This window comes from Phyllostomus discolor, chromosome 7 (genome assembly GCF_004126475.2).
Source record: "Phyllostomus discolor isolate MPI-MPIP mPhyDis1 chromosome 7, mPhyDis1.pri.v3, whole genome shotgun sequence".
Classification (NCBI taxonomy): Eukaryota; Metazoa; Chordata; class Mammalia; order Chiroptera; family Phyllostomidae; genus Phyllostomus; species Phyllostomus discolor.
The window spans coordinates 6,153,494-6,168,047 of record NC_040909.2 but is presented as its reverse complement, the minus strand read 5'-3'; the positions used below and the strand labels follow the sequence as shown (position 1 = coordinate 6,168,047).

General features: G+C 55.7%; 2 protein-coding genes across 2 annotated transcripts in view; one reads left to right on the top strand and one right to left on the bottom strand.

The window, feature by feature from the left end:
• The first annotated feature begins 58 nt into the window (after positions 1 to 58).
• On the top strand, positions 59 to 4,123 carry LOC114502024 (death domain-containing membrane protein NRADD-like). Its single transcript, XM_028518842.2, is given in 7 exon segments — positions 59 to 473; positions 1,198 to 1,275; positions 1,714 to 1,870; positions 2,949 to 3,014; positions 3,017 to 3,137; positions 3,255 to 3,397; positions 3,490 to 4,123. Coding segments are annotated over 6 exon segments (864 nt in total). The 5' UTR covers positions 59 to 473; positions 1,198 to 1,218; the 3' UTR covers positions 3,810 to 4,123.
• Positions 4,124 to 7,008: 2,885 nt separating this feature from the next.
• Positions 7,009 to 14,554, bottom strand: part of SETD2 (SET domain containing 2, histone lysine methyltransferase) — a 97,916-nt gene continuing 90,370 nt past the window's right edge. Inside the window, exons 18-21 of the mRNA XM_028518093.2 lie at positions 13,601 to 13,712; positions 9,899 to 9,979; positions 8,167 to 8,268; positions 7,009 to 7,828 (exon numbers count right to left, since the gene is read on the bottom strand). Of these exons, the coding sequence (XP_028373894.1) occupies positions 7,667 to 7,828; positions 8,167 to 8,268; positions 9,899 to 9,979; positions 13,601 to 13,712 (457 nt within the window). The 3' untranslated portion in view covers positions 7,009 to 7,666. The remainder of the gene's footprint in view (positions 7,829 to 8,166; positions 8,269 to 9,898; positions 9,980 to 13,600; positions 13,713 to 14,554) is intronic.

The window sequence follows — 14,554 nt, the reverse complement described above, 5'->3', positions numbered from 1 at the left end:
TGAGTCTGTGGTGTGTTGCGCGCCCGCGCGGCGTCTCAGCCTGCCCTGGTCCGGGGCGTCCCCTCCGCGTGGCCTCGGCTTCCCCAGCCGCACCGCTCCGTCCCTCGAAGTCCCGCCGGTCGTTCTTCCTGGCTCGTGTTCGCACGCGGTCCTCCACGAGATCACCCCTGCACGCCACTCGCGCGCTCCTGCCGTCGGGGCCCCGCGCCCGGTGGGCGCGCGTGCGCGTTCCTTTGCAGGGCGGGGTGAGGTCGTGGCGGCCGCGCCCCTCCACTCCGCCCCCGCGGGCCCCTCACGCAGCGGCCCGGGCCCCAGAGTTCCCGGGGCCGCCCTGCCCGCCTGCTCAGTGCACATCCCTGCGCCACCTCTCTCGTCGCGAGAGAGCCGGAACCCGGCCTCCCCTGGGATTCCAAGCCGTCTTCCCAGCTGGCCCAAGGCTAGTCTCGAGTCTCAGAGGCCCCCGGCCCGCCAGGGTGAGCGGATCTTAGGGCCTGTGGAGGGTCGGCCGCCGCAGGTCCGGAGTGAGTTGGGGACAAAGCCCCGGGTCTTGGACGGAGGGAATCGAGAGCTGCCTCTCTGCACCCCACCCCGAGACCCGCGATCCTGCTCGTGTTGCCCGTCACGGTGCAGCGCTTGTGTTGAGATGCGTGTGGGAAGCCAGGTTCGCGTGGGCGTGCGGGGTGTTGCGCTGTGTGCGCGTGTTTTGTGGGCCCGGAGACGGGTGTGTGATGTGGGGCGGTAGAGGGCCCAACCCCGCAGCTCGGGGTGGGTCAGGCGGACAGGTCTGGGTCTGAGCAAGCTGGTCACAGGCTCACCCACCTCCCCTCCAGCATCCCAGAATGGCTCCTCATGCGGTGACACAAACTTACATACCCGACACGTGGCAAGGGCCACGGCAGGCAGCCTCTGCCCCAGACCCGCTTGCTAACTGTGCACTTCACCATAAACATGGGCACACGGCCTTCCCCGGCAGGGAAGTCTTGAGTTTGGAGTCCCTGGGGTAGACCGGCCGCTAGGGAGTGGTGGACAGTGGGGAGCTGGAGGGACTTCCCCCACGTCTCTGCATTCCTCTTCCAGGCAAGATCCCTCCTCGGCCCAGAATTGGGTCCCTCCCTGCCAGGCCTCAGGAAGTGGGTCCCAGCAGGAACAGCCCTATAAGTCCAGATGGGACCTGAACTGAGTGGTCCTGACCTTCAGCTTTCTGACCTCTGGGCCCATATGCCCTCTGCCCTTGCTGACCCCAGGGTACCCTGCAGTCTAGTCTCAGAGCAGGAGGTGAGGGCTGGACACTGATTATGGAGGCAGGAGTGACAACGCAGGCACTCCAGGGAGGCTTAGGGTGTCGGGGTCCTGGGCTCATGCTGAGAAGTTTTGGGGAGTCTCCTACCAGCCAGCAAGTCTCTGGCTTGGCTCTGAGACTGGAGTGGGCATCTTCTGGTCCTTCCATCCTATCCCTGGACTTAGGTTTGCCAACCTGCCCTTCTTCCTCTCCAGCTGCACGCTGGCTCCTCCAGTCCAGCCAGCTGGGGCCAGCTCTGTCACTCCCACTCCATCTGCCACAGGAGGAACTGGTTCAGATTGATGAGTGGGCGTGGGAGGGGCACCCAGCCCTGGAGCTAATCAGGATGGCATGAGCTAGGAGAGGGGGACAGACTGCTTCCAGGGACTCCTGACATCAGGCCTGAGGTGTGTCCCCCATGTCCCTACCTATAGCCCCTTCTGGACTTAGAGAAGTCTCCCAGCTCCCTGGCCTGGGCACTGCCCCTGACACCCCGACCCCTTTTCCAAGAGATGCAGCCCCTGGGAGCGCGAGCAGCCGGCAGAGAGATGCTCCGCAACTCCAGCCTCAGGGAAGGCCTGGTGCATGTGGGTAAGCAGCTCTCAGTCCGGATTTGGGGCACAGGGCAGGATGGGAGGTTTCCCACGTGGGCAGGTCGTGCACAAGTCCAGTCACAGGCAGGCCCTGGAGCTCCTGTCCACTGTGCCCAGCCTGCCTGGACTGTGGGAACAGCCGGGCTGCAGGCAGAAAGAATTAAGCAGCAGCATTTACTTGCTTTCCAGTTTAGCTCTAATTCATTAATTAATCAATCAATGTATTTTTAGGGAGAGGGTGAGGGAGGGAGAAAGAGACACACTGAAGTACAAGAGATACTTGTCTCTCACGAGGCCCCAATTGGGGACCTGGCCCCCAACCCAGGCATGCGCCCTGATAGGGAATCGAAACAGCGACCTTTTGGTTCACAGGCTGGCACTCAATTTAACTGAGCTACACCAGCCAGGGCTTAATTGATTTTTTGGGGGGGGGGCATCTGGAGAGGGGCATCAATTTGTTGTTCCACTTTTTATACATTCATTGGTTGATTCTTGTATGTGTGCCCTGACCAGGGATCAAACCCGCAACCTTGGCGTATCTGGACAATGCCCTTACCAACTGAGCTACCCGGCCAGGGCCCCATTTAGCTTTATTTTGCAAAATTGACAAGGTCTCCTGTGCACAGAGATCCCCACAGGGACCAACGTGGGTCAGGGAGCTCCTGCTCCCTGCTTGCTGTCCAGACCCGGGAAGACAGGACACAGACCAGTGTCGCAGCAGCCAATAGGAGGCGGGATAGGGAGGGACGGGAGAGATCAAGGAAGCGTCTCAGAATAGGGGATTCCTGCCACTTGGACCGATGGCGGAGGTAGAACAGCAAGTGCCGACACCTGGAGGTCTGGGGGAGGGCACCTCTGGGAAGGGCTAGGGGTTCAAGAATGGGAAATGAAGGGGGAGCTGTGGGAGAGGAGCCCAGAAAACGGGCCAGTTGACTCTCGATGCTGTGGTACGAGCTTTTGACTTCAGAGTAGGCACCCTTGTTTCAAGTCTTTCGACAGCCAAGTCTCAGTGAGGCTGCCCAGAGACACTAGCCTCGATTCCTTGCCCCTGACCTGGTCTTTCCTTTTCTCTGCAGATAAGACCCAGGAGGGGCAGGACAGGGACAGGGAAGGAGTGTGGTTAGGGGCAGGGGGAGCCCTGGCCCCAATACCTCCTCCCCCTCCCCCTCCGAGCCTCCGGGGGCCTCAGGCAGCATCATCCCTGTCTACTGTGCTCTCCTGGCCACAGTGGTCCTTGGCCTGCTTGCCTACGTGGCCTTCAAGTGGTAGGTGGCTTGGGTACTGCCCTGCGGCACCCCCTTCTCGTCTGAACTGCCGGCCAGCTCCTTCTCTGTCGCAGTGGAGGTTGGAGCAGGTTGGCAGATCCCCCCTGCTCCCCACAGCTGGCGCTCACACAAGCAAAGACAGGAGCTGGCCAAAGCTCGGACTGCAGAGCTGGGGGCCCTCGACAGGGACCAGATGCACGGGGACAGCAGCGTCTTGCGGGACTCTTCCAGCGGTCAGGAGTGCTGTGGCCCCAGCCAGGGTAAGTCCCTTTCCCCAAGGTCCTTCAGACCTAGCTCTGCCCACCACCCAGCCCATCTAACCCTCATCTGCCCCCCATGTCTCCCACCCCAGGGCCACATCCTGAGCTCGGCTGCCGGCTCTACCTCCACCTCCCTCGGCAGCAGCAAGAGGAAGTGGAGCGGCTCCTGGGAGGGTCTGGAGAGGCGGACAAGGGCTGGCGGGGCCTGGCGGGCCGCCTGGGCTACCAGGCTGAGGCTGTGGAGACGATGGCCCGGAGCCAGGCGCCTGCCTCCGCTCTGCTGAGGGACTGGGCTGCCCGGGAAGGCAGCGGTGCTACCCTCAGGGTGCTAGAGGGCGCCCTGGCCGCCATGGGCCGCGAGGACGTGGTCCGGGCCCTCGGCCTCCCACCGGAGGGCTGCTCTGTGGTGTGAGCCGTGCCTCCGCAGCCTGGCCTCCCGGGGTACGGGCCCTGGTGCTACCTACCCTGCCCACCTCACATGCCTTCCCTTCTGTGGGCTTCCTCGCATTGGTGGGCTCAGCCTGCTCCGTCTTCATGGACACAGAGGGTCCAGCTACTCCACACCTCCCCTTGCCCTACCTTCCTTGGAGCCAGAGACCAGGATATGGCGGGGGGTGGGGGGGGGGGTGGCAGCAAGCCATGGCTGGTCCCCCTCCCCCTCCCCTTCCTTCATCTTAACTGTTGTTCCTTCCTGTATATTCCGTATTAAAGGCGACTTTGGATTGCTGTGCTGGTTCTCTCTGGCTCCTTGGGCCTGCGAGGAAGTGGGTGGCTATGGGGCAGGGGCCCCGAAAAAGGACGGGGTCCCCTGTCCCCTGGTGGTGGGAGGAGCACCCGGGCCGGCAGGCAGGGTGTTCCCAGAGAAGACGCATGGGCTCTGGCGGCAGAGTGCAGCTCACACCCTGCGCCGCCATCCACCGGCTGGATGGTGCTAGGGAGCTACTTGGCCTCCTGGACCTTAGCTTCCTCAGCCGGGAAACAAGAGAATGGCACGTTCAGCAGGCCCGCCTCACCCCAGACTCCCAGGGTGAGCCAATGTTCCTGCCCGGTGACAAGCACGGAGGGAGGAGAGGCTGAGGCCTGCCCCTCGAGGCTGGAGGCAGGAGGCAGACCGGTCCCGGGAGGCTGGTTCTGAGGGCCTCTGGTCACCTCTACATGAGAAAAGGGAAAAAAGGGCTCTCCTTCCAAGACCCATACTCCAGATGAAGGAGAGGGCGGGCAAACGTGCTTCCACCGATGCTTATGTGATTTCTACACAAGCCAAAGGCAGGCAGGTCACCCCACGCACCTGAGGGGCAACTGAGGCCCAGGCAGCTGCAGTGGAACCACCTGCACCCCGCATGTCCTGTGCCCGCCCTGCCGGGAGAGGCAGGCAGGCTGGTTAATGTGCTTCAGGAGAGGGCAGCTGCAGCACAGGCTCTGCCTAGGCAGGAACAACGCCCCCCTGGCACCCACCACCCAAACTCAGGAGACATGGGACCCAGTGGTCCAGGGGCCCAGTGTAGGTCCTGTCCCCTGGCTGATGGAGATGGGATGGACTGGCCGCTCTGTGATCACCAAACTCCTCAGGCTGCTGGTGCTGCCGTTCCCCAGAGTTTACTGGGGCTGCTTAAACCCGTCCGTCTTTCCCTGAGATGACCCTTGGGCAACGATAACCCAGGAAAGGAAGCAGGAACGACTCGGCATTCCCTCAGCTGGCGCCAGACTGGCTCCGGAGAGATCACACCGGCTTCGGCAGGGAGTTGGCCACGGCGTGACCGGGCACGGGCCTGCGGGTGAACGTGAAACCCTGCATGGAGCGGCACGAGTGGGTCTCGACTAGCTGCCAGCCCTTGTCACCACTGAGGGGACCAGAGCCTGAAGGTGTCAAGGAGTGTGTGGAAAGGGGAAAGATTTTGGAAAAAAAACAAAAACAAGGAGGTAAAATAATAGAATTCCTTTTCAAAGGCGTCCTCCCTGAAATGCGGCAGGTCACCACCCTTTAACAGAAGGGTGTCCGGGCTTCCTTGGAAAATCTGACACCGGAGCCTCGGGTCAAAACCGTGAGCTGGCCCTGGTTGTAAGCAGCAGTGCACCCGGCCGCACCCTTGCACGCAAGCCCACCCCAAAGAAAAACGCTCCCTGATGTGCTCAAGCAAGCTTGTCTAATGGCTATGACTTTATAATAGTTTTCCACTTTCCTGTCTGGCCGCAGCCATCAGGGACCCTAAAAGGCTCAGTTAAGTAACTTTCAGGAAACATGTATCAATGTAGCAGCCTCATAAGACCGCAGTTCCTTTCCACTCAATAATCTTTTTTAAGATTTTTATTTCTTTGCTTTTTAAGGCGGGAGGGGGGAGAACAGAGAGCGGGGAGAACCGCCACAGTGCAAGAGAGCCCTGGCTGGTGTGGATCAGTGGATTGAGCACCAGCCTGTGAACCAAAGGGTCTCCGGTTTGATTCCCGGTTGGGGCACATGCCTGGGTTGTGGGCCAGGTCCCTAGTAGGTGGCACACGAGGCAACCACACATTGATGTTTCTCCCCCTCCCTTCCCCTCTAAAAATTAATGAAATCTTTAAAAAAGAAGTGCAAGAGATGCATCACTGGTTGCCCATCAGTTTACCCTCACAAGCCCCAACTGGGGAACCTCGCCCGCGCGCCAGGCCTGTGCTCCGACTGGGAATTGCACTGGCCTCAAAAATCTTAAACCATTTATTTTTTTGTGTAGAAAATGTTCAACTAATAAATGCCTGTTTACAATGAAAACAAAACAGTGTCACTTCTTGCACCTCAGGGCCGTGAGGCTGCAGTGAGCACAACCTGCCACACTGAGTGCCCGGTGTGGCGCCCGCAGGCAGTGAGCGCTGCGAACTGCTGCCCACGCCCCGCCCCCCCACCCCCGACTTGGGGCGCCTCGGCCTCCTCCCAGGGGCATGGCTGTGGTGAGCACAATGAGCCTGGTGAGGAAGAGATGGAACCCATCTCTGCGAAGACGGCCCCCAGGCTGGCCTGAGGCCTTTGGCTCTCCCTCATTGCCCAGATGGGGGGCGGGGCATGTGTGTGGGTGTGTCTCCCCTGGGCCTTGCATCCTCCAGGTGGTGTCCATTCTCATCACAACCTGTGCACTGTGCCCTTTAATAGGGGTCCTCCCCTGTCCTCTGTCTAGTGCCCAAGTCCAGTGCCCAGCGACGCAGTGAAGGTTGGGGAACCAAAACGTCAGACAAGCATCCCAGGGGCCTCGGAGAACTGGGGTCTCCAAAGGGAGGGCTGGCGGTGCCTCTCCCCAGCCAGGCAGTATGGGGGGAGGGGGAGACACACCTCGCTCTCGACTGACCTATCAGCAAAGAGCCCGGTGCCAGTCAAGACTCGGGTCCTTTCTTTGCTCTGGAAAGCACATGTGAGTTGGCCCCACCCCTGAGCACGGCTACCAGATCCCAAGGTCACAAGTGTCCGTCACCTGGCAGATTCTGCCTCAGCCCTGGAGGGACCTGTGGAGAACGAGGCCTGTGACAAACCCCAATTTCAAGGGCAAATTTCGGACTTCACACGCCTATAGCCATCATCTCTCCTTTCTCCGGTAATATCATTATACACAAACATGTTTAGCTAGCTCTTAGGGAACACACATGCCAAGTTCTTTAATTAATTTTATTTTTTACATAAAAAGTTCAGTAAAAATTGGATAAAGTAAAGTGATTTTAAGCAGTAAATCAATCTTATCAACATAGCACAAGGCTGGCCAAAACCACAAGGCAGCCCGCTTTGGAATATTTACATGATAACAAATTAAACCTTGCAGGAGAACTTCAACTATCCTTACAAAGTCTTCCTGTGATCCTAGCACATAAAGGCTAAAAGCAAAACAAAACAAACAAAAACCAGGAAAAAACAAATTATTTTCAATATATTCACATATACATTAAAATATAATACAGATCGTCAGGGTCAGAGGTCGCGGGTGGGGGTGCGCATGGGTCTGTGCGCCGACAGCACCGCCAAGGAGGGGACCCGGGTGTGGGGGGCAGGCCTGGCCAGGGCCTCGGAGGAGGGGTCTTCCCTAGGCCCTTGCCCCTGCTGATCTCTACCCTAGCCCAACCCCACAGCTCATGGCCAGGGGTCACTCGCTGTAGACTGAACTCGTTTTGGGGCCTTCGGCTGAAATCCGCAGGTGTGGTTCCCCAGGGTGACGCGTCACCAGTGGCACGGCTTGGACAGAAGGGCGGGCGGGGCAGGGAGAGCCCACGAGCCCTCCCCTCCCCAGAGTCTGTCCTCCCACCCTGGCCCCTAAGTCACTCTAACTCAGTGTCCTCTTTGGGTTTGTAAACAGCCCCAAACTTCTGCATGTACTTCTTAATGTACTCCTTGGTTTTGTGTTTCACATTCTCATTGCACTCCAGGTCCTCGGGGTTCTTACAGTACTTCAGCTCCTTATTCATGACGCCGTGCGTCAGCTGTCCAGGACACAGAAGAGAGACCACAGCCACCGGTCAGAGGGGAAATGACTGGAGGGGGAAGGCCAGCCTGTTGCCTCAGGGCCCTCTAACCAAAACTGGGAGTTGAATAAAGAGATAGATTGGGGGGGAGCGTGGGGGGAGGCTGTGCTGGGATCACCAGAAAGGGAAGCTCAGTTCTGGAAGTTTCTTAGAGAGTCACTACACCCAAGTAGGGTGCCCTCCCTCCTCTGGCCTGGGCACCCGGCAAGAAAAACCCACTTTCTAGGAAAGAGGCCTTTTCAGAAGGCACACAGTTTGCCCAGAACACTGTCAGAAGACCTCAGCGGGGAGAGTACCTTGCGAGCTAGGTGTTTGAAGTCTTCCGTTGTGGTGATCCTTCCCACTTTGCAGTCGGGTTTCCGGTACGGGTTCAGGCACTGCACGATGAACTGGGACATCTGCCGGCAGGGAGAGGACACGCGGCTCAGCACTCCGGCGGAGCAGCGACTGGGAGGGACGGCAAGGGGGCCAGCCGGTCCTCGCCAACTCAGGTCGGCTGGCTTGCACAGCAGAGTGCAGCCGTACCGTGGGACACGAGACAAACGTCCTGGGTCAGCCCTGAGAGGGAGGACTCCCCTGAAAGGACTGAGCAAGGCGGACCTACGTGGAGGGACCCAGCAGCCGAGACTGGAGAAGGCGGCTCCCCTCTGTGCTACCAGAATGGCTAACACTGTCCCATCCGCAGCACAGAGACCGGAGCTAAGTTCTCTGGCTCCCGGAGGTAAGCATTCCATTTCTTTTGGTTCACTCGATAGGAGTGAGAGGCAAATGAAAGCTGGCGGGAGAAGACCAAGGGTAGGACCCTTTCCAACGCACAGCTTCCGGTGTCCTCCTGAGCTGTCTCCGGTTGTCTGTCCTACCCAGTGGCTCTCAAGAGACCCAGGCACAGGACCTCTGGAAGCATCTATGGCGGCCAGTGACCACCACAGAGGAGGTCAGTGACAGCAGCTTCCCCAGGGAGCACCCCGAGGAGCAGGGCCTGCCCGTCCCTGAGACTCCAAGCCTTCGGGCGCTCCAGGAACAAGGATTTATCACGAAGGAGGCACTAACTGAAAGCTGCTAGTCGGCTGAGCGGGAATGCCCGTAGTTTCACACAGGGGCAGTGAGGAACTAAAGCTTAACTCTCTGGTCCCCTGGCCTCCATGCCCTCCCCTACAATTCACTTTCCCAGATAGGGTCAGGGGTCTGTCCCACGGTTCCCAGCTTAAAGTCCCGCAGTGTTCCCTGTCACTCTCAGACACACAGGCCCTACACGAAGCAGCGCAACACTGTTCAGCCTCAGCGCCCAACGCCCCTCGCACACCCTGTGCTGCAGCCCGGGGACCGCTTCCAGTTCCCTGGAAGGGACGATGCTTTCTTTTGCCTCTGTCCTTTCTACTGCCTGAAGCTACGTCCTCCTAATCTATCCAGTCAATTCCTACCCCTGGTCCAGTGGCCCTTCCGGACACCCTGCACAGTGGCCTCCCGCGCTGCCACAGTGCGCTCTTCACACAGATGCCATCCCTTATCTACAAGTCTATCTCCTCCAACAAACTACGAGCCCCTTCAGTGAATCAGGACTGGAGTTTAGAATCCAGATGCTCTGAGGCAGACTAGAAGGTTAGTGTCCTGATGGCTGGAAATTCCAGTAGCACAAAAAGGAGACGTTTTTTCCAATCCCATAAGGACTAGGCAGCCACCAAGTATCACAGCAAGAGAGCTGGACCTGGAGGCAGAAGGTTTGAGCTCAAGTCTTCTGTCTAGGACTTGCCTTCTCGGGACCTTAAGAGTGCTTCCACCTGTGTAAAAGGACTGACAATTCCTTCCTTGCCTACCTCAGTGGACAATCAGATAATGGATATGAAACTGCTCATTATCCAACTGTCAGGGACCAGGCCAACGTGTCACCACATAACAGCTCTACAGTCAGTTACAGAAACGAGGGAACGCCCACAGCACGCACTACAAGCAGCTGTGCACGCTCAGGACGAGAAAGGAAGGAGCTCCGGGAGAAGCCTGCGGAGCCGAGTAACATCCACCAAACTTTACCTCTTTTCTGAACACTTCTTTGCTTTTCTTAGCCAGCTCACTGGAGGTGTCTGCTTCTGCTGTCTTAGGCTTTTTTGAGGTCTAGAAATAAAAGAGAAAACACAACAACGCTGGCGAGAGAGGTCAGGTGAGTGGTGCCTGCTGTCCCAGAAGCCGTCTTTCCCTCCCCGAGTTGGGAGGCCCGACTCTTGGTATGAAGGCACAAGGCCCAGAGTCAGCTCGGCTGCTGGTAACGCTTCCCTCACGTTTTAATCCTGTCGTCCGGCTCCGACCTCATTCCTAGAAACCAGCGGTACTGACCCACGGCCTGATAGGGACCAGGGCACACAGCAGCAGGTGAGCAGCAGGCAGGCAAGCAAACTGGTCTCTAGTGCCAAAAAGGCTGGGGACCACTGCTATAAACCAGCTCTAATTCTCTACCCTAACTCAAAGTTACATCCCTGATATAACTACACAGCTCTAGTTGTTTCGGAGCCAACTTCTCCGCAGAGTAGAGTGCGCTGTGTGACTTGGACCCCTCAGACCCCTGCCTGAGCTGCAATACCCCACACTGCCAGCAGCCCACACTGTCAAGGCTGAGGCTCGGTGAGTGCCCCTTCCCTGGCTCTGACAGTCCCGGATTCCAGGACAAAGGCGGAACACTCCGAAGACCTTTTACCACACATCTGGAGGTTCCTGCCACAGCACAGTCCTCGTCCAAGGCCCTCCACTCCCCTTGGATACTCATCATTTTCCCTCCAAAGGTAGAGCTGGCCAAACTGTAGGAGACAGTCTCAGCACGCAAGAGAGGCTCCTTGGAGGCTGGTACCTTACGGTTCGGAAATGCAAACACTACAGAGGCACCGAGGATTTGGGAGGAAGGAGACACGGGTTGTCTGACTCAGTGAACAGGTGAGTAGACGATAAGACACAGAGGACACTGTGTCCGAGCTGGTGCGACGATGACAAACCTGGGAATATTCCCTTCCAGCAGTGCCAAAGGGAGGCTGCCAGGCTCCCCTACTCAGGAGCTGCTGGGAGGTGAGGTGCCAGCAGCCACTGCATTCAGAGCACTCGCTATGCAAGGCCATGTCCCTGTACCTTTGCCACCACCAGTCACCAAGCCCCTTGCTGGAAAATGTACTTTTCCATGGGAAAGATGATGAGCATGCCCTGGCTGGGTGGCTCCGCTGGCTGGAGCACCGCCCTGTGCACCAGAGGCTGCAGGTTTGATCCCTGGTCAGGGCGCGTATGGGTGACAACTGATTAATATCTGTCTCTCGAATCATTAAAAAATATCCTCATATGAGGATTTAAAAAAGATTATGAGCATTCGTCTTTGAGTACAGTCATTTTTGAGGGATGGAGAAGCTGCAGTTGGTATTACAGGTACTCTATGTTTATCCTGGCCACTTAGAGCAGAACCTTTTTTCTACTCCTAACTCGCCCCCCAGCTCCGACTCCTCGGAGCTCCATTCCCATCAGCAGCATGAAGGCACTAATGACACAGCTGTCCCACGCCCTGTCCTCGGGGCTGGCTCCAGAGAAAGGCGTCACTGCCTTGCTCCGAGCTGCTACAAATCCATTTTCTCTGATTTGTTACAACAGTTTTACATATTTTCCATTTTTCTACTTTCTTTCTGTGGCTGTGGAAGCAGGGTGGGGAGGGGAGGGGAAGAAGAACACACAGATCAACTTCTGTTTTCAGGATATAAAACAAAAAAACCTGACAAGTAATCTATTTTCAAATGCTTTGCTTTGGGATTTTTGTGGTTACTTCCCCAGTACTAGAGAGTGTGGGTGTGCTTCACAGGAAGACCTCAGGTAGCACGGGATCAAGAACTGCCTGAACAAGCCAAGGAAACTTCAACATGTCCTCAAACGTTCTGCAGGCCTCCAGAATGAGCGGCGGCAGCAACGAGCACAGAAAGCCCCCTGAGGTGCGACAACCATCTCAAGGCTCCTGGTCCCGTGGAAGAGGCCAGGCTCTCGGCACAAGTACCGTATGCATGCACGGGAACATTCTGCTTCCCTCTGAATGAGGCATGTGCTCAGAAAGCTACATAAATTCAGCACATTTTTAATGCTTTCCTCATTTAATCTCTGACTTGGTGAGGCTGGCAGGGCTTTAAAAGCAGTTAACAGAGCACGATCCACTGAGCACTAGGGGATTTGTGGTCCTGTAGAGAAACATCAATTGGTTTCCTCCTATATGTGCCCTGATCGGGGACTGAACCCGCAACCTAGGTGTGTGTCCTGACCAGGAATCAAATCCTCAACATTTCGGTGCACCAGCCAAGGCTCCAAGATGCTCCAACCAACAGAGCCAAGATCAACTCATAAATTTTTTTTTAATGCTTGGTGCTTACTAATTTTGGAGAGAGTTGAAGGGAGGGGAAAAGAGAGGAAGGGAAACATCAACAGGGTTGCCTTTTGTACACACCCAGACTGGGGACTGAAACTGCAACCCAGGCAGGTGCCCTGACCAGGAATCAAACCTGTGGCGTTTCAGTTTGCGAGATGACACCTGACCCACTGAGCCACACCAGCGAGGGAAATTCATAAACTGTTAAAACCAAGTATTCTTAACTGTCCCAAATGCCTACTGCCAGGTGAAAATCCTTTAGCACCAGGAAGGACATCAGACTGGACCATGATCCCTAAAACATAACAGGCTGCTTCATGGGTTCAGGAATGTCAGATCACACCACAAGTGGTCTGGCTGAGATTCCAGAAACCCACATGGTGGCAGTGGGGGGAGGGGGCGGGGCGGGGGGTGGTGTTCTTACACATAAAAAAGCAATGTGCTCCCAGGTCCTCAGTGGTCATCAGTTTGCCTTTTCTGTCTGTTGGCTCCCATGGGGCATCAGTCTACCATGATTCCATTTGTGTGTTCAAAATGAAAAAAGAAAAATATTGTGTGTGTTTTTCCCAAAAGGTCCTGGAGGAACATATGACAAATTAAATTTCTGTAGTTCTTTGTTGTGGGGAGAATGTCCTGTGCATTATAAGATGTTTTAGTGGCTTCCCTGGCCTCTACCCATTAGAAACCAGTAGCATCCTGCCTGGCTGGTGCAGCTCACTGGACTGAGCGTGGGCTGCGAACCAAAGAATCGCTGGTTCAATTCCCAGTCAGGGCACATGCCTGGGTTGCAGGCCAGGTCCCAAATGGGGAACACGTGAGAGGCAACCACACATTGATGTTTCTCTCCCTCTCTTTCTCCTTCCCTCCTCCTCTCTCTAAAAAAATTAATAAAACCTTTAAAAATAAAAAATAAAATGAAATCAATAAGCATGTCCTCAGGGGGAGGATAAAAAATAAATAAAACACCACGTTCATGTCTGGTTAAAAAAGAAAAAGAAACCAGTAGCATTCCTTTAACCATCACAACCAAAATGACTCTAAATATTATCAAATGTCCTGAGAAGCAAAACTGCTCCTGGTTACGAGTCCCCGCACTAAAAGTAACTGTCTCCAGAGGGAAGTATAATGAAAGGAGAGCAGCTGAACAGAAATTCAGGGCCTTTATTTTTTTGTTCTACATACCATACTTCTGTGTTACTTGGATGTCTTAGCCGCCCTAGCCCCAACCCCAGCATGTGTATTACATGTGTAAGACTCCAGAACAACAGGGAAGATAAAATCCCAAGACCACGTGGCTACTGGCCCTACAAAACGGCAGACTCCCAAATGATCAGGAAACACTTGCAAGCCACTCTCACCTTCATGGGGTTTTCATCATATGTTGGGGTTCCCAGATCCATCTCAGCTTCATGCTCAAGGCTGGCATCATCTCCTGGGCTTTCCCAAGTAGGAGGGTCCCACTGAGTCTGCCTAGAAGAAGGTAAGAACAGCCATGCTGTCATGGCCAGAAAACAGAGAACTCCGGCACAGGCCTCTCCGCTCATGTATACATAAAACAGAACACGCAACGAGACACAGGACGAGGCGGCTCTGCGAGACGGAGACGTTCTGTCGACACCTTCCCAGCAGCAATGACTCGAGCCCCGAGACGGACTGTTCAGCCCCCGTTTTCCCGTAGCCAGTGATGTGGCAACGTCTGCTGGGTGTCAGAGAGAGCAGTAAAGCCCGACAGCTTTGTCTCTCATCTGGCTGTGTCCTGAAAGTAAGGTTCAGCAAAGCCTAAAAAGGACATGGAGTGGGTGGCTGCCTAAGCCTAGGCCATTCCTATGCAGGTGAAGAGATCGATGGTGCTATACCCAGCACATCCTTAGAGCAAACTCAAATAAATCACAATACACCCCTCACAATCCTTGAGCATGTGAGAAAGTTCTTCCTTGCTTTAGCCTTTTTGTTTGTAGTTGTGCCCTTTGGACTACTGACTGACAGCACACAAAAGAAGTAGAGGTTAAAAACGTATGCCCTCTGCTAAAAACAGTCTCAACTGACTGCAAAAAGAAGGGTTTAACCATGCTAACTGATGGTATGTTTACAGTTATTTTGAAAACAAGACAAAAAAATTGTTTAAGCTAGATTTGCGAGGTAACAACTGGAAGTAAGGAAATTCAGGTTCAGGAGTCAAAAGTCAGCTCTCAGAGGCACGCTTTAAGGGTGACCATTTTGTAAGTCTACAGCCTGAGAGAAGCTAGCAACGTATCTGGCAGGATAGTCCTGCCATCACGGTCTTCTGCTTTCACACCACACAAGTCTTCAGT